The sequence below is a fragment of the Callorhinchus milii genome, unplaced genomic scaffold (genome assembly GCF_018977255.1).
Source record: "Callorhinchus milii isolate IMCB2004 unplaced genomic scaffold, IMCB_Cmil_1.0 Scaffold21, whole genome shotgun sequence".
NCBI lineage: Eukaryota > Metazoa > Chordata > Chondrichthyes > Chimaeriformes > Callorhinchidae > Callorhinchus > Callorhinchus milii.
In genome coordinates this window covers 1368890-1387147 of record NW_024704762.1, presented here as the reverse complement: position 1 = coordinate 1387147, position 18258 = coordinate 1368890, and the positions used below count along the sequence as shown (strand labels likewise).

The 18258-nt window shown below is 47.2% G+C and overlaps 1 protein-coding gene across 1 annotated transcript in view; it reads right to left on the bottom strand.

Annotated features, from left to right (window-relative positions):
* The window catches only part of grin3bb (glutamate receptor, ionotropic, N-methyl-D-aspartate 3Bb), a 48047-nt gene that overhangs the window by 8933 nt on the left and 20856 nt on the right, over positions 1 to 18258 (bottom strand). Inside the window, exon 3 of the mRNA XM_042342832.1 lies at positions 4529 to 5127. Within this exon, the coding sequence (XP_042198766.1) occupies positions 4529 to 5127 (599 nt within the window). The remainder of the gene's footprint in view (positions 1 to 4528; positions 5128 to 18258) is intronic.

The following is an 18258-nucleotide window of genomic DNA, read 5'->3' as shown; positions in this document are numbered from 1 at the left end:
ACCATCTACCCTGTCAAGACCCTTAAGAATCTTATAGGTTTCTATAAGATCACCTCTAATTCTTCTATATTCTAGAGAATATAGGCCTAGTCTACTCGTAGGTCAACTCCCTCATCCCAGTAACCAACCTAGTGAATTTACGTTGTTCACTAGGTTCTGAGGCGAGTATGTCTTTTCTTAGATAAGGAGACCAAAACTGCACACAATATTCTCGGTTCAGTCTCACTAAGGCCCTCTACAAAATGCAGTAAGACTTTCCTACTCTTGTAGTCTAATCCCCTTTTCAATAAACTCTAACATGCTATGTCTTGCTATGCTATGTCAAGCCTTCCTAATTGCTTTCTGTACCTGCAAACTAACTTTCTGTGATTAGTGTACAAGGACACCTAAATCCCTCTGAATACTAACACTATCTAGTCTCTCCCCCTCTAGAAAATAATCTGCTTTTCTATTTTTTCTACTGGGTGAATAACTTCACACTTTCCCACATTATACTCCATCTACCACCTTCTTGCCCACTTGCTTAACCTGTCTCTATCCCTTTGCATCCTCCTTGTGTCCTCCTCACAGCTTACTTTCCTACCTAGCTTTATATCGTCTGCGAATTTAGCTTTATTTCCTCATCTAAGCCATTGATGTAGACAGTAAACTGTTGAGGCCCAAGCACTGATCCTTGTGACACTCCACTAGTCACAACCTACCAATCTGAGAAGGACCTGTTTATCCCTACTCTCTGTTTTCTGCCTGTTAACCATTCTTCGATCCATGCTAATATATTACCCTTAATTCCATGCGCTCTAATCTTATGTAACAACCTTTTATGTGGCACCTTGTCGAATGCCTACTGAAAATCTAAGTGTGCTATATCCACTGGTCTCCCCCCCATCTAACCTGCTGGTTACATCTTCAAAAAACTCTAAAAGATTTGTTAAACATGATTTCCCTTTCGTAAAGCCATGTTATGATTTTTCTAAGTACCTCACGACGACGTCCTTAATTAAGCACTCCAGAATTTTCCCTACCACCGATGTCAGACTAACTGGTCTATAGTTCCCCATGTTTTGTCTCCGACCCTTCTTAAATATTGGCGTTACACTTGCAATTCCAATCAATGGGAACCGTTCCAGAATCCAGCGAATTTTGGAAGATCCAAAACAAAGCATCCACTATCTCTGCAGCCACCTCTTTTAAAACCCGAGGATGCCGGCCATCAGGTCCAGGGGATTTATTGGTTTTTAGTCCCATCAATTTCTCACTAACATTAGCCTCCAGGTTCCCCTCTATTTTTGGCAAGTTTTCAGTGTCCTCTAATGTGAAGACAGAAGCAAATATTTCATAGAATCATAGAATCGTACAGCACAAAAAGAGGCCATTCGGCCCATTGAGTTTGTGCGGCTCTTTGATTAGAGCAATTAATGTCAATCCCACTCCCCAGCCCCTTCCCCATAACCCTGCAAACCCGTCCTCCTCAAATACCCGTCGTATTTGTTCAGTGACTCTGCCATTTCTTTATTCCCCATTATAATTTCTCCTGTCTCTGCCTGTAAAAGACCCACATTTACTTTTGTTAATCTCTTCCTTATTATATACTTGTAAAACCTCTTACAATCTGTCTTTACATCTCCAGGTAGATTACTCTAATATTCCATTTTCTCCCTCTTGATCAGTTTCTTGGTTAGCCTTTGCTGATCTCTAAAGCCCTCCCAATCCTCAGGTTTACAGCTCTTTTGGGCAATATTATAGGCCTCTTCTTTTAACGTTATACTTTCCTTAACTTCTCTAGTTAGCTACGGTTGAACCAATTTTGGAATTTTTATTTCTCAAGGGAATATGCGTTCGCTGGGAATTATCTAATATATCTTTGAACGTTTGCCGTTGCTTGTCTACCGCCATATCTTTTAATCTACTTTCCCAGTCTATCCCTCATACCTGCAAAGTTGGCTTTATTTAAGTTTAAGACCCTTGTTTCGGACTTAACTACATCACTCTCAAACTGAATATTAAATTCCATCATATTATGGTCACTCTGGCCTAGAGGAGCCTTAACTTCAAGATTACTGATTAGCCCTGCTTCGTTACACAATACAAGATCTAGGATCACTTGTTCCCTGGTTGGTTCCTCAGCAAACTGTTCTACAAAACTCTCTAATACATTCCATAAACTCACCCTCTAATTTACTTTTGCCAATCTGGTTTTCCCAGTCTTTATGAAGATTAAAATCACTCACTATTATCGCATTATCTTGTTATATGCTCCTCTAATTTCCTGATTAATACTCTGCCCAATACTGTAACTGCTGTTCGAGAGTCTATAAACTATTCCCACTAGTGTTTTCTGCCCCTTGTTGTTTCTTAACTCCACCCATATTGATTCTACATCCTGATTTTCTGACTTAAGATCCTTCCTCTCTACTGTTTTTATCTCATCCTTTATTAACAGGGCTACACCCCAACCCCTCGTTTTCCATATTGCCCGTCTTTCCTCTATGTCAGGTACCCTGGAATGTTTAGTTCCCAACCTTGGTCTCCCTGTAACCACGTCTCAGTAATGGCTTTTAGATTGTACCGGTTTATCTCTATTTGTGCCATTAATTCATCTATATTGTTACGAATGCTTCATGCATTCATGTATAGCCCCTTTAATTTGAACTTTTTACTATTTCCCCTACTCATTAATGCCCTATTTTCTTTGTTGTACTCTTTGTCCCTACTTGACACACTCTGTTCTTCATCTCCCAAGTTGCTACTCTGCTCTTCAGCCTTGACTTTTCTTATTTGCTTTGTGAGTTTAATTTAACCGTAACCCTCCCTCCCCCCTTATTAGTTTAAAGCTCGATTGACCTCCCCAGTTACTTGTTTTGCCAGGACACTGGTCCCAGCCCGGTTTAAGTGAAGCCCATCCCGTTGGAAGAGTTCCCTCTTTCCCCAGTACTGGTGCCAGTGACCCATCAAATTAAACCCCTGCCACTCTTTCAGCCACGCGTTTAACCCTTTAATCCGTTTATCCCTGGACCAATTTACGCATGGCTCAGGTAGTAATCCCAAAATTATTATCTTAGAGGTTCTGCTTTTTAATTTCATCTCTAGCTCATTAAACTCCCTCATCAGACCCCTGCACAAATTGGTACAGGGACATTACTAGCACTACCCATGTCGTTGGTCCCTACGTGGATTACAACAATTGGATCCCCCCCATCTGCTCCAAGTTCTTCTCCAACCCCGAAGAGACGTCCTTAACCCTGGACCAGACAGGCAACACAGCCTTTGTGACTCCTGGTTGCGGCTGCAGAGAAGAATATCTGTCCTCCTGACTGTCTTTTGTTTTCTGCCTCAGAGTGTCTGTTAACGTAGATTGGATGAGTTTCAAGTCCCAACATGAGCTTTTGAACCCACATCTTTCTGACTTGGGACAGTGTTACCAACTCAGCCGAACTGAGACACGAAGGTCAGGGCAAGCGCGTGTGACAGTATTTGCAGGAGTCAGAGACACTCAAAAGATTCACAAAGTAAGACTGAGAAGAGAGAGAGAGAGCGAGAGAACGAAGGGACACAAAGACAGAGTGAAACATATTGATGCAACAAAACTACAGGGAGATGGGATAGGGAGAGAGGGATAGAGATAGGAAGTGAAAGGCAGAAATACACGGAGGCAAACGGGAGACAGATTCAATCACAAATTACAATTACTCTCACTCCCAATAACTCGTGTAGCGTAGCTAGTTTGGGAATGAGTGTGTTGCTCAACCTGGATTGGCTACTTCACTGGTTTTATGTGTTCACCAACAATAACTTGAATTTACACAGAGCCCTTCACATGGGTTAAAGCCGCGGAATGCTTAACAGCCGCAGGGACAGGCTTAACAGCTTGACGCTGAGCCAAGGACAGAGTGGGGGTGACCATAGGCACGTCAACGAGGAAGATCTCAAACCAAAGATGGATTAAGAGGGGGTGAGGACTGATGGAGGGAATTCCAGAGTGTCGGGGTGTAGCGGCTGAAAGCATAGCCGTGATAGTGGAGCGGAGTGGGCAAGGGGAATGTAGGATGCCGGAGTCAGCCGAGCGAAGGGGTTGGGGAGTGGGGTGGGGTGTGAGCAGGTCAGAGAGGTAGGGAGGTGGCAAGGCATGAATTGATAATAATAATAATAATAATCCTTGCATTTGATATAACACTTTTCTTGTCTTCGAGACGGCTCAAAGCGCTTCACAGAATATGTGTAAAGTCAATTGATCGTATATTTTGGGGTGAAACGCGGCAGCCAATTCTGCACAGCAGCGTCCCACAAACAGTCGTGGGTTGAAAATGACCAATTTATTATTGTTTTTGTTTTGGAGGATTATTATTATGCGTGCGGAGTAAGGAAACTTGCCCAAGGTTTCACCCTTCCGGGAATCGAACCCAGGTCTCTCGCTTGCCAGGCGAGTGCTCTAACCCGAGCTACAGGATGGCATAAACCGCAACAACCACGAAGAGAAGCTGTCACTGAACGTGTCCCGTTCTCTTTGTATATGAAATGACCAAACGTTTACCTTGAAAGATATTGTCCCGAGGAGATGGTTCCCTGCCTCTGTTTGTCGTTGCAGTTGACCATGCTGGGGATCAGGGCGACGTCCGGCCGCACCAGGACGGCTGCGGCAATGGCTCTGGCCACCAGCTCCACCGCATCCCTCACATAGTTGGCCAGGATGGGCCTCTTCACCTTCCCGTAGGCCAGGAGCCCCAGGGGCAAGCCGGCTGTCTGCAACTCCTCCACCCCCAGGGGCTGCCCAATCACCCAGTGCATCTCGGGGGAGGCCAGGCCGAGAGCTGCCGCAGTGTCAAACACCTGGCTCGAGCAGTTAGCGTCCCCGCTGAACATCAGCAGAGATGTGGAGGAGCCTCGGAGACGAGGCAGCTGCTCCTTTAAGAAGCGAGCGATGGAGACGTCCTCCAGGCCGGTCAGGTTGAGCAGCGCCTGGAGCCGGAAGCGGGAGTTGTTGTTGACGTAATTGAGGAAGTGGGAGATGTCCCAGCCTCGGCACAGCACCACACTGACATTGTACCAGGAGTTGGTCCTCAGCACGCTGATCAGTAGGTCCATCAGAGAGGTGACCGAGCTCTCCATGCTCATCTGAAGGTGTAACGGGTTCTGGAAAAGGAGAGAGGTCTCAGAGCAAAGTTGTGAGATGTTTAGCGGTTTAACTCGCTCCAAACCCCCCCCCACCCCCACCCATCCTCTCCTGCAGGCATGACTCGAGGAAGGTGGAAGATTATAACAATAATAATCATATATTTCTGATAACAATAGTCATAACAAGTTGACGGTTAGAGCACTCGCCTCGCAAGTGAGAAGATCCTGGCTCGATTCCCAAGCAGCGCAGAATCTTAGTTTCCTTACTTCACGCGCCTCTGTTTACCGAGCAGTAAGTAGGAATCCAGTTGTTAGTCGATTGTCGGATCGCTTTCCAGGGGGTAATAATCCCTCCAAAAAAAAAAGGGATTTGACTGTGTGATTTGTGGGCAGACGCATGTATAGTATTCCACCAGTACCTTATCCAAATTTGGAGTGAGCCTCGGCAATGAGTTTGATTGTTTTTTTTGGTGGCTGACACACGCGGAAACCCATCTCCGTGTTTAAGAGTCTCCAAACCAAACTGAGAATTCCATGCAGCCCATCTACACGTGGAAATCCCAGAGATAGATTGTGGGGATGGAATGCAGTCTCTCTCTCTCTCCCTGGAGGGACACATCCTGATTACCTGATTCCAGAAAGTAGTAGGCGCAGGTTGACGAGAGCCAAGGCTTGGGGACCTACGAGTGTGCGATGGGGTAACTGCTGGAGTCTAACCAGCTAAAACTGCAAGCTTTCCCGCTGCTTGTCCAGCTAGGACACCCAACTTGTTAGGCTTTGTGGTGGGGGTCAAGGAGGGTTTGATGAGGGGGGTACTGGGGGCCACAGAGGCTGGAGCCAGGAGAAAAGTACCTAAAAGTGGGAGGGGATCAACTTGATCTTTTGAAAAACAAACAAAATGACCATTGAATTACATTACAATTTTATAACGCTGTTCATGTCAGGAGAACGTCTCAACTTTCTACTTTGTGTTGAATAGATGAATTGAATTCTTTTCTGAACAAATTTGCTAAAGTTTTTATTTCTCTGGAGCCAGCGACAGGCACATTCTTTTGGAAATGTGCGTTTGACTTTATTAAGCATTTTATGTATTCACTCATGGTTTCGCCCACAAAATACACAGTCACTACACTTTACAGTTAATCCTGTGAAGCGCTTTGAGACGTCTCGAAGACGGGATAAGGCGCTGTATCAAATGCAATGATTATTATTATGACGGTGTAATGTTGTTGTGTGACCAGCAGATGGCACCCGGTGCCTCTCTTACAGACCACAAACGGTCTGTTCCTCCTTCGATTCCCAATTCGTATCAAAAGCCCTAATTATAACATCGTAAGAATGGTTTTGATGAAGAAAGAAGGTTTCAGCCCATTTGATCTCATCTTTCCAGAATACAACATTCTCTTATCACAGCTGCCCAGGCCCCCGGCCGCGGCCACTCTCCCTGGGAACCTGCTTGATTTGTTAATTATTATTGGTGCTTGCATTTGGGACAGTGCCTTTCATGTCAGGAGGACATCCCAAAGCCCTTCACAGGATTTACTGTGAAGTTTTTTAAGTGAACGAGGCAACTCAATCGTGCACAGCAATGTCCCACAAACAGCCATGGAGTGAGTGAGAATTTTCCTTCTCTTTTTGGGTAGTGTCGGGAGATCTTTAAGGATCACTTGAACAGACAGACAGGACCTTGGTTTAAACACCTCAGCCAAAGTACATCACTTCCGACAATGCATCCGCCACCACCACCCATCACCCCGTGCATTAGAGACTACATGAGATCAAGTCCTGACATGGGGCTTGAACCCACAAACTTCTGACTGAGTGGCGAGAGCGCTACCATTGCACGAGGCTAACACAGAAGGACCCTTTGGGTAAAGAAAAACTTCCTGGTGTCTGTTTGCACCTCTGCACCTGTGTTCTCTTGTTCGACTGGCTTGCATCCTAAAGTAATGTTCTGGATTGCCTTTTTCAATCCCATCTTCAATTTTATAAACCTCTACAGGGTCCCCTCTGAGCCGTCTTCTATCAAGACTGATCTTTGAGTAGTTTTCAGGGTCTGAGATTGTCCCCTACCGATGATTCCCCTCCCCCAGTAAACCGCAGCCCACGTCCACCTTCAGGGAGGAAAACAGGTAGGTTTGGGGGTAACAGGTGTCAGCCTGGCTCAGCTGTCAGCTCTCTCTCTCTCTGAAGCAGCAGTTTGTGGGTTCAAGTGCCATGTTGGGACTTTGACATTCCATAGTCCAGGTTGACCCTCTAGCGCAGCGCTGGGGGCCTGTCTACCTGTTCAGGTAGACACCAAAGATCCCACGGCACTCCCATCCCAAAGGAGTTTCTCTCTCCTTGTCCCACAAACAGCCATGGAGTGAGTGACCAAGTTTATTTGGGGAATTGTTGGCCAGGAATATACAATCAAGTCACTTTGCAGTATATTCTGTGAAGCGCTTTGAGACGTCTCAAAGACGTGATAAGGCGCTATATTAAATTCAAGGATTATTATTATTAGTATTATCCTTCTTGTAGTAGCCATCAGAATTGGACACAAGAACAAGAACAACAACGAATTGCATTTACACAGCCTTCCTTTCATGTCGGGAGGATTTCCCAGTAATCCAAATGTCGTCTACCTAAGGTTTTATACAAGTTCCACATGACCTCACTCCCTCACTCCTCGCTGATCCCACTCTTGCTGTAGCACCGGGAAAACTTACCCGTTCCTTCAAGCAGTGTCTGCCCCCTTTTGTCAGACCCCTCACATTGATCTAATCCAATCTCAGAGATATCCTCCTCTTCAAATGTTAAACTACATTTGCCATCTGTCTGCCCGTTCTGCTGGCCTGTTTGTGTCTTATTGCAATCCTCCTGCAAGACCACTTCAGAACAAATAGGAAGTAGAGGTTTTTTTAAAGTATCAAGGGCGGGACTTTGAGCTCATAGATTAGGCTGACACGATATTGCTGGGGGTGTGCGTGCTGCATTGTAAGAGCTGCCATACTTTGGATGAGACATAAAACTGAGGTCCTTTCCGTGCCTGTTCAGATGGACGTTAATAATCCAATGGCACTATTTGAAAAGAGAAGGGAGCATCTGATGGTGTCCTGGCCAACCACCACCCCCACCCTGCAGGAGATTGCAGAGGTAGGATGGGCGAGAGGGGAGGTAGGGGGCGTGTGTGAAGGCCGTAGAGGAGTCTCTCACTGGGGAAAGAGGGAGCTTCCTGTGAGGGAACCGTGGGCACATCACTCGGTATCTGACCTCTGTCCGTTCCATCACCAACCGGCTGAGGGAGGCTCCAATCATCTGTCCTGACATTGAACCACAAAACACTGCCCTGTCACCGCCTCTTTGGCAATTAATTACTTTCTCTCTCCCCCCCCACCCACCAGTCTACGCACACCCCCCATCTTCTCTCTCAATCACCCTCTCTCTCACACAAACTCTTTCTCTCTCAATTATTCTCGCTCACTCCCCACTCTTATTTTCTTAGAATCTCATCACCTCTTCTCTCTCACTTTCTCACACTGTCTCTCAATCGCTCTCTCTCTTTCTCTCAATCAGCCCCGCTGTATCCGCTGCCACTGTCCCTTTAATACCGGGGGCTTTTATTTTGCTGACAAGTCTCTTATGTGGCGCTTTATCAAACGCCTTTTGAAAATCCATATAAACGACATCAACTGAACCTCATCCACCCTCTCCGTTACTGCATCAAAAAACTCTATCAGGTTTGTTAGACATGATTTGTCTTTAACAAACCCGTGTTGGCTATCCTTTATTAACCCATATTATTCTAAGTGAAAATTTATTTTGTGTCCCAGATTATAGTCTCTAGAAGTTTCTCTGCTCCTGACGTTAGGCTGACTGGCCTGTAGTTCCCGGGTTTATCCTTCTGTCCCTTTTTGTACAGGGGAGTAACATTTACAACCTCTCAATCCTCTGGCATCACCCCAGTGTCCAAGGAGGACTGAAAGATTGTGGCCAAAGCCTCTGTTATTCCCTCAGTAACCTAGGATGCCTCCTATCTGGACTGGAAGAATTATCTCCTTGAGCACGAACAAGCTTTTTAGTCCTGCCTCTTGGTTTATTCTTATCTTATCAATTTCTCTCCCCTCTCCTCCTTTACTGTGCCATTAGCTGCATCCTCTTCTTTTGTGAAGACAGATGCAAAGTCCTCATTCAGTACGTCAGCCATGGCCTCTGCCTCCACAAGAAGATTTCCCTCTTTGGTCCCTAATTGGACCCCCCCCTCCCCACCCCTACCTTTGACTAACCCTTTATTCTTTATACGCTTATAAATTGGGGTATTTTATGTCACCTGCTAACCTTTCCTCATACAATCTCTTTACCCCTCTTATTTCCTTTCTCAGTTCTCTTCTGTACTTTCTATATTCTATTTGATTATCTTCTGTATTTTGGATCTGACATTTATCATAAGCCTCATTTTTCTGTTTTATTTTAATTGCAATTTCCTTATTCATCCAGGGAGGTTGGAAGCCCTCCTTTCCCTTTTGTGGGAATGTATTTCTTCTGTCCCCAAACTCTCTCCTCCTTGAAGACTTCCCATTACTCGTTAGCTGTTTTACCTGCCAATCTTTCTTTCCAGTCCACCTTAGCGAGGTCCTTTTTAACTCACTGAAATTAGCTCTTCCAGTTGAGTATCTTCACCTTTGATTGGTCCTTGTCCCTGGCCATAAGTACTCTAAACCTAATGATGTTGTGATCACTGTTGTCCAGATGCTCTCCTACTGAAACCTACTCCACTTGCCCCACATCATTCCCTAGGACTAGATCCAGCACTGCTTCCTTCCTCGTTGGGCTGGAAACATACTGATCCAGAAAGTTATCCTGCACACAATTAAAGAATCCTTCCCCCCCCCCCCCTTGTCCTTTACACTGGGTGTTTCCCAGTCTATAGTAGGATAATTGAAGTCCCCCGTTATCACTACTCTATTGGTTTCTGACCTCCAACAGTCCCCGTTGCCTTCATTCCTCCGGGTCTGGCCTCTTCCTCGTCCCCCGAATCCTCTGCTCCACCCTCAGCCTCTACCACCCGAGGCTCTGGAACTCCCTTCCTCACTCCCTTCGTCTCGCTCCCTCCCTTCCCTCCCCTCACCCTGACCATTTCCCCCCTCCTCGTTCCCTCCCTTCCCTCCCCTCACCCTGACCATTTCCCCCCAATGCTCGGGTCACGACCCAACTGTCCAGTGCCTTGGGACGTCCTCCTGACGTGAAAGCGCTCTATAAATGGAATCTTGTTGTTGTTGTTCTGGTCTCGGCTGAAGACCTTTTCGACCGCGTCTTTGGTCACCTTCCTCCCCCTCTCTGGCTCCTCCCCTGACTCCTCCCCCTCCCACCGCACCTCCCCTGGCTCCTCCCTCTCCCACTGGCCCCTCCTCCTCCCCAGGCTCCTCCCCCTCCCCAGCTCCTCCCTTGGCTTCTCCCCCTATCCTGGCTCCTCCCCCTCCCCAGCTCCTGCCCCTCCCCAGCTCCTCCCCCTCCCCTGGCTCCTCCCCTCCCCAGCTCCAGCTCCCCCTCCCCTGGCTCCCCCCCTCCCCTGGCTCCTCCCCCTCCCCAGCTACTCCCCCTCCCCTGGCTCCCCCCCCTCCCCTGGCTCCTCCCCCTATCCACCCCGGCTCAGCTCTGGGATCGGTTACTGTGAAGCGCTCTGATACGCTGTCCGGCGTGGAGGGCGCAATATAAATCCAAGTTGTTGTTGTTGTATCTCTGAATGTGTGTGTGTGTCAGTGTCTCTGTGTGAGTGTGTGTGTGTCAGTGTCTCTGTGTGTGTGTGTGTCAGTGTCTCTGTGTGTGTGTCAGTGTCTCTCAGTGTGTGTGTGTGTGTCAGTGTTTCTGTGTGTGTGTGTGTCAGTGTCTCTGTGTGTGTGTCAGTGTCACTCAGTGTGTGTGTGTGTGTGTGTCAGTATCTCTCAGTGTGTGTGTGTGTGTGTGTCAGTGTTTCTGTGTGTGTGTGTGTCAGTGTCTCTGTGTGTGTGTCAGTGTCACTCAGTGTGTGTGTGTGTGTGTGTGTCAGTGTCTCCCAGTGTCTGTGTGTGTGTGTGTCAGTGCCTCTCAGTGTGTGTGTGTGTATCAGTGTCTCTCAGTGTGTGTGTGTGTCAGTGTCTCTCAGTGTGTGTGTGTGTGTGTCAGTGTCACTCAGTGTGTGTGTGTGTGTGTGTCAGTATCTCTCAGTGTGTGTGTGTGTGTCAGTGCCTCTCAGTGTGTGTGTGTATCAGTGTCTCTCAGTGTGTGTGTGTCAGTGCCTCTCAGTGTGTGTGTGTGTGTCAGTGTCTCTCAGTGTGTGTGTGTGTGTCAGTGTCTCTCAGTGTGTGTGTGTGTGTGTCAGTGTCTCTCAGTGTCTATGTGTGTCAGTGTTCTGTGTGTGTGTGTGTCAGTGTCTCTCAGTGTTTGTGTGTGTGTGTCAGTGTCTCTCAGTGTGTGTGTGTGTCAGTGCCTCTCAGTGTGTGTGTGTGTGTGTCAGTGCCTCTCAGTGTGTGTGTGTGTGTGTGTCAGTGTCTCTCAGTGTGTGTGTGTGTGTGTGTCAGTGTCTCTCAGTGTGTGTGTGTCAGTGTCACTCAGTGTGTGTGTGTGTCAGTGTCTCTCAGTGTGTGTGTGTGTGTGTCAGTGTCTCTCAGTGTGTGTGTGTGTCAGTGTCTCTCAGTGTATGTGTGTGTGTGTGTCAGTGTCTCTCAGTGTGTGTGTGTCAGTGTCTCAGTGTGTGTGTGTCAGTGTCTCAGTGTGTGTGTGTGTGTCAGTGTCTCAGTGTGTGTGTGTGTCATTGCCTCTCAGTGTGTGTGTGTCAGTGTCTCAGTGTGTGTGTGTCAGTGTCACTCAGTGTGTGTGTGTGTGTGTGTCAGTGTCTCCCAGTGTCTGTGTGTGTCAGTGTTCTGTGTGTGTTTGTGTCAGTGTCTCTCAGTGTGTGTGTGTGTGTGTGTGTGTCAGTGTCTCTCAGTGTGTGTGTGTGTGTGTCAGTGTCTCTCAGTGTGTGTGTGTGTCAGTGTCTCTGTGTGTGTGTGTCTCTCAGTGTGTGTGTGTGTGTGTGTGTGTCAGTGCCTCTCAGTGTGTGTGTGTGTGTCAGTGCCTCTCAGTGTGTGTGTCAGTGCCTCTCAGTGTGTGTGTGTGTGTCAGTGTCTCTCAGTGTGTGTGTCAGTGTCTCTCAGTGTGTGTGTGTGTGTGTGTGTCAGTGTCTCTCAGTGTCTGTGTGTGTCAGTGTGTGTGTGTGTGTCAGTGTCTCTCAGTGTCTGTGTGTGTCAGTGTTCTGTGTGTGTGTGTGTGTCAGTGTCTCTCAGTGTGTGTGTGTGTCATTGCCTCTCAGTGTGTGTGTGTGTGTCAGTGCCTCTCAGTGTGTGTGTGTGTCAGTGTCTCTCAGTGTGTGTGTGTGTGTGTCAGTGTTCTGTGTGTGTGTGTGTCAGTGTCTCTCAGTGTCTGTGTGTGTCAGTGTTCTGTGTGTGTGTGTGTCAGTGTCTCTCAGTGTGTGTGTGTCAGTGCCTCTCAGTGTGTGTGTGTGTCAGTGTCACTCAGTGTGTGTGTGTGTGTGTCAGTGTCTCTCAGTGAGTGTGTGTGTCAGTGTCTCTCAGTGTCTGTGTGTGTCAGTGTTCTGTGTGTGTGTGTGTGTGTCAGTGTCTCTCTCTATGTGTGTGTGTGTGTGTCATTGCCTCTCACTGTGTGTCAGTGTCTCTCAGTGTGTGTGTGTGTCAGTGTCGCTCAGTGTGTGTGTGTGTCAGTGTCTGTGTGTGTGTGTGTGTGTGTCAGTGTCACTCAGTGTGTGTGTGTCAGTGTCTCTCAGTGTGTGTGTGTGTGTGTGTCAGTGTCTCTCAGTGTGTGTGTGTGTGTCAGTGCCTCTCAGTGTGTGTGTGTGTGTGTGTCAGTGACTCTCAGTGTGTGTGTGTGTCAGTGCCTCTCAGTGTGTGTGTGTCAGTGTCACTCAGTGTGTGTGTGTGTAAGTGTCTCTCAGTGTGTGTGTGTGTGTGTGTGTGTGTGTGTGTGAGTGTCTCTCAGTGTGTGTGTGTGTGTCATTGCCTCTCAGTGTGTGTGTCAGTGTCACTCAGTGTGTGTGTGTGTGTCACTCAGTGTGTGTGTGTGTGTGTGTCAGTGTCTCTGTGTGTGTGTGTCTCTCAGTGTGTGTGTGTGTGTCAGTGTCTCTCAGTGTGTGTGTGTGTGTCAGTGTGTCAGTGTCTCTCAGTGTGTGTGTGTGTCAGTGTTCTGTGTGTGTGTGTGTCAGTGTCTCTCAGTGTGTGTGTGTCAGTGTTCTGTGTGTGTGTGTGTCAGTGTCTCTCAGTGTGTGTGTGTCAGTGCCTCTCAGTGTGTGTGTGTGTCAGTGTCACTCAGTGTGTGTGTGTGTGTGTCAGTGTCTCTCAGTGAGTGTGTGTGTCAGTGTCTCTCAGTGTCTGTGTGTGTCAGTGTTCTGTGTGTGTGTGTGTGTCAGTGTCTCTCCTAGTGTGTGTGTGTGTGTGTCATGGCCTCTCCTTGTGTCAGTGTCTCTCAGTGTGTGTGTGTGTCAGTGTCTGTGTGTGTGTGTCAGTGTCTCTCAGTGTGTGTGTGTGTCAGTGTCGCTCAGTGTGTGTGTGTGTCAGTGTCTGTGTGTGTGTCAGTGTCTCTCAGTGTGTGTGTGTGTGTCAGTGTCGCTCAGTGTGTGTGTGTGCCAGTGCCTCTCAGTGTGTGTGTCAGTGTCACTCAGTGTGTGTGTGTCAGTGTCTCTCAGTGTGTGTGTGTGTGTGTGTCAGTGTCTCTCAGTGTGTGTGTGTGTGTGTGTCAGTGCCTCTCAGTGTGTGTGTGTGTGTCAGTGACTCTCAGTGTGTGTGTGTGTCAGAACCTCTCAGTGTGTGTGTGTCAGTGTCACTCAGTGTGTGTGTGTGTAAGTGTCTCTCAGTGTGTGTGTGTGTGTGTGTGTGAGTGTCTCTCAGTGTGTGTGTGTGTCAGTGCCTCTCAGTGTGTGTGTGTGTGTGTCATTGCCTCTCAGTGTGTGTGTCAGTGTCACTCAGTGTGTGTGTGTGTCAGTGTCTCTCAGTGTGTGTGTGTGTGTCACTCAGTGTGTGTGTGTGTGTGTCAGTGTCTCTGTGTGTGTGTGTCTCTCAGTGTGTGTGTGTGTGTCAGTGTCTCTCAGTGTGTGTGTGTGTGTGTGTGTGTCAGTGTCTCTAAGTGTCTGTGTGTGTCACCAAGCCAGGACTTGGAGTCACACAGTCTAAGATGAAACTCCAATGCAGTACTGGGAACGTGAGATGCTGTCGTTCAGATGAGACGTTAAATCAAAGTCCCGTCTGCCTGTTCAGGAGGATGTTAATGATCTCATAGCTCTATTGAGAACTGAGCCAAGAGGAGATAAAGCAAAATGTTTCCAGCAGAAGTTTCTCTGGGTGGTGATGAGAGACAGAAACCTGGCTGCTTCCCTCTCCCTGAGCCAGGGAGCACTGCAGCTCAGTGGTTAGAGCACTTGCTTTGCAAGTGAGAGACCTGAGTCCAATTCCAGGCAGAGGGCCAAACCTTGGGCAAGTTTCCTTACTCCACACAGAGCCTAATAATAATCCCTCCAAAACCAAAAACAATAATAAATTGGTCATTTTCAATCTACGACTGTTTGTGGGACATTGCTGTGCGCAATTGGCTGCCGCGTTCGCCCACAAATATATAGTCGATTCATTTTACAGTGTGTTCTGTGAAGCGCTTTGGGTCGTGAAAAGCGCTATATCATATGCAAGGATTATTATTATTATTATTGGCCTACAAACCAGAAACTTCCAATCCCTCTCTGTGTTCGTCTCAGTCAAGGCAGCAGCTCAGAGCAAATGGATGCTACAAACTGTATACCTGCGTGAATCTGCACCACAAGGCAGAAACACAAGGAGGGAGAAGAGATTAATCTTTTGTACTGAGTGTTAGTGTCTCGTTGGGGAGTCTGTAACCAGGGGACACAAGTATAAGATAGTGACGGAAGGATCTGAAAGAGAATTTAGGGGGAACTACTTCACACGGAGACTGTGGAACTCGCTGCCTGAAGCGGTGGTTGAATCATATGGTGTAGAAGTTAGACCTTCACATGAGTAAAAGGGAAATAGAATGAATAAAAGGGAGTAAGGAATGGGGAGACTCATGGGGAGTATAAATATGGATTGGTGGCCCAAATTTCCTGTTCCGATGCTGTACATTCTCTGTAAGTAACAACAACTGTTTGCGGAGGCAAAGTGATGGTGGTGAGTCAAGTAAGACTCGAACCAGGACGTGTGTGATCCCACTGAGGTGGATAAAGGAGGAGATGGGGTGGAGGAGGATGGCGTGGTCAATTGTATCGAAGGCAGCAGAGAGGCTAGGAGGACAACAACAACAACAACAATTTCCCCATCAGGAAAGGCTGAACAAGCTTGGACTCTTTTCTCTTGAATAGAGGAGGGTAAGGGGTGACCTGATAGAGGTCTTTAAGATGATGAAAGTTTTTGATAGGGAAGATGTTTCCAGTTGTGGAGGAGATCAAAACCAGAGGCCATCAATATAAAATAATCACCAATAAGTCAAATAGAGAAATCAGAAGAAACTTCTTTACCCAGTGAGTGGTGGGAATATGGAACTTGCTACAAGGAATAGTTGAGGTGAATAGTATAGATGTATTTAAGGGGAAGCGAGATAGGTTCACGAGGGAGAAAGGAATAGAAGGTGATGCTTGAAGACTTAGTTGAGGAAAGGTAGGAGGAGGATCATGTGGAGCATAAATGCTGGTATAGACCAGACCGAATGGCCTGTTTCTGTGCTATATATTCCTTGTAATAATTCGATGTAATAATAAATTACATTTGTATAGCACCTTTCACATTGGGAGGATGTTCCCATAGCGCTAAAAAGTTGAGGAGGCATGGGAGTCCTGGTCAGAGAGAGAGGGTGTCATCTGTGACTTTGACGAGCGCTGTCTCAGTGCTAATGGGCTGTGCAGAAACCAGACTGGAGGGGCTCGAGTAGGGAGTGGAGGGAGAGGAGGAAATGGTTGGATATAGCCTTACACACACCATCTCCACATCCTCTTCTACTGCAGCTGCAGTCAGTCTAAAAGGCCGTAAACAGTCTCCGTGTTGTGCGCTAAGCACTGTGCGGTGAGCCGGGCTGGCGGCCATCCAGAGCTGCACCAGAGAGGCTGCCAAACAGAAGCTCTCATAATTACTGAAGCACTCAGTGTTTAACCTAAGCATATGAGCTGTTCATTACCCTGCACAAATGGCTGTTAGCTCTGTGCTACTATACATCACAGAGAGAAACCCAAGGAGGAGAGTTTGGGACTCTGTCCACCCACCACTTTCCTGCAATTGTTGCTGGGCTCTCAGAAGTGCACTAGTGACATCGTGTGGCGGTGATGTGGTACTGCAAATCTGCCCTCCAAACCATTGATTTTCCTGGTTCGAAAGTGCTAAATAGGCAAATTGTTTTTGATTTGTTGGTGAAAATCTATCCCGTCCACCATCCCGGTTATGTCCAATTCTATGATTAGTGTCAGCCTGGTGCAGTGGTAGCGCTCTCGCCTCTGAGTCAGAAGGTTGGAGGCTCAAATCCCACGGCAGGATTTGGAATCACATAGTCTAAACTAGTTTCTCACTGGTCTGATGAAGGGTCATAGATCCGAAACGTTGACTCACTTTCCTCCCTCCAGCCTGACCTGCTGAGTGTTCCCAGCGACTTCTGCTTTTGTTTTCGGATTTCCAGCATCTGCAGTATTTTGCATTTAGTTTCTTACTGTATCTTGGCCAACAATCCCCCAGAAAAAAAATAGTTGTTCACTTCAGTGCTGTACGCATATGTGTTTCCCCTTTTGCCTATAAATCCACAGTCACTTCACTTTACAGCAAAATCTTATGAAGTTGTTTGAGAGAATGATGTCATAAGGCGTGAAATCAAATGTGACTACCGTTAGCCTCTTTTGTAGTAGACTTTGATTTGAGTAGTGTCCTCTCCCGCACTAACCTGGATGTACTGGACGTAATGAAGACATATATGAGGATCTCAGCAGCCTTAAGGTAGAGGTAGTGGTGGAGGCGGGCAATGTTGCAGAGGTGGGGGAAGCCAGAATGCATCATGGCACAGATGTGGGGTTTAAAAGGCAGTTGAGGGTTGCACAAGTCCCCCCCAGGGTTGCGTACTGACTTGGTAAGGTGTAGAAAACACATCAAGAGTATTACCAAAATTGCTGATGAGGTTTTCTGTTTGGTCGAGGATTATTTTTGTAATAAAACTGCAGCCTGTGATGGGTTATTGTACTCACTGCATTGGGCAAGTGTCCATATCCAGCCAATTCCATCGAATCAAAGTCTACTACAAAAGAGGCTAACGGTAATCACATTTGATTTCACGCCTTATGACATCATTCTCTCAAACAACTTCATAAGATTTTGCTGTAAAGTGAAGTGACTGTGGATTTATAGGCAAAAGGGGAAACATATATGTGTACAGAACTGAAGTGAACAACTATTCTTTTTCTGGGGAAAAAAAATCACTGGGGAATAGGGATCTAGTGAAGCTGGGTGGGGTGGGGGTGGTGGTGATCAGCAATTTATCTTGAACTTAATCCCAGAGGATTAAGTTCAAGATCCTCATCCTCACCTTTAGGGCCCTCCACAGACTTGCTCCTCCCTACCTCTGTGACCTGCTTAACCTTTATTAGTCTGCTAGCCCCCTCCGCTCGGTGGGCACTGGCCTGCTCCACGTCCCCTGCCCTGCCCGCTCCACCATAGTTACTTCCACCCTCTGGAACTCCCTCCTGGAGTCCCTCCACCTTGACCCCTCTCTTGCCTACTTCACGGCCCATCTTGTGACCTTCCTCTTCGACCGTACCTTCAGTCATCTTCCCTCCTCCACTCCCACCTCCATCCCTTTCTTTATCCAGCGCTTTGAGATGTGCTCTCACCATGAAAGACGCTATATAAATGCAATTTATTGTAGTATCTAATGTGGGTGTAAATGGATATTTTAGATTCAATGTTAAATCTTAATTTTTCTCTTCAATCTCCCTCTCCTTGCCTGAGGCTCTCGCCTGGAGAGAGGGAGGGAAGAGGAGGTAGAGAGAAGAAGAGAGCGAGAAAGAGGGAAGAGGAGAGTGAGGAAGAGAGAAGAGAAGAGAGAGGGAAGAGGAGAGTGAGGAAGAGAGAAGAGAAGAGAAAGGGAAAAGGAGAGCGAGGAGAGAGA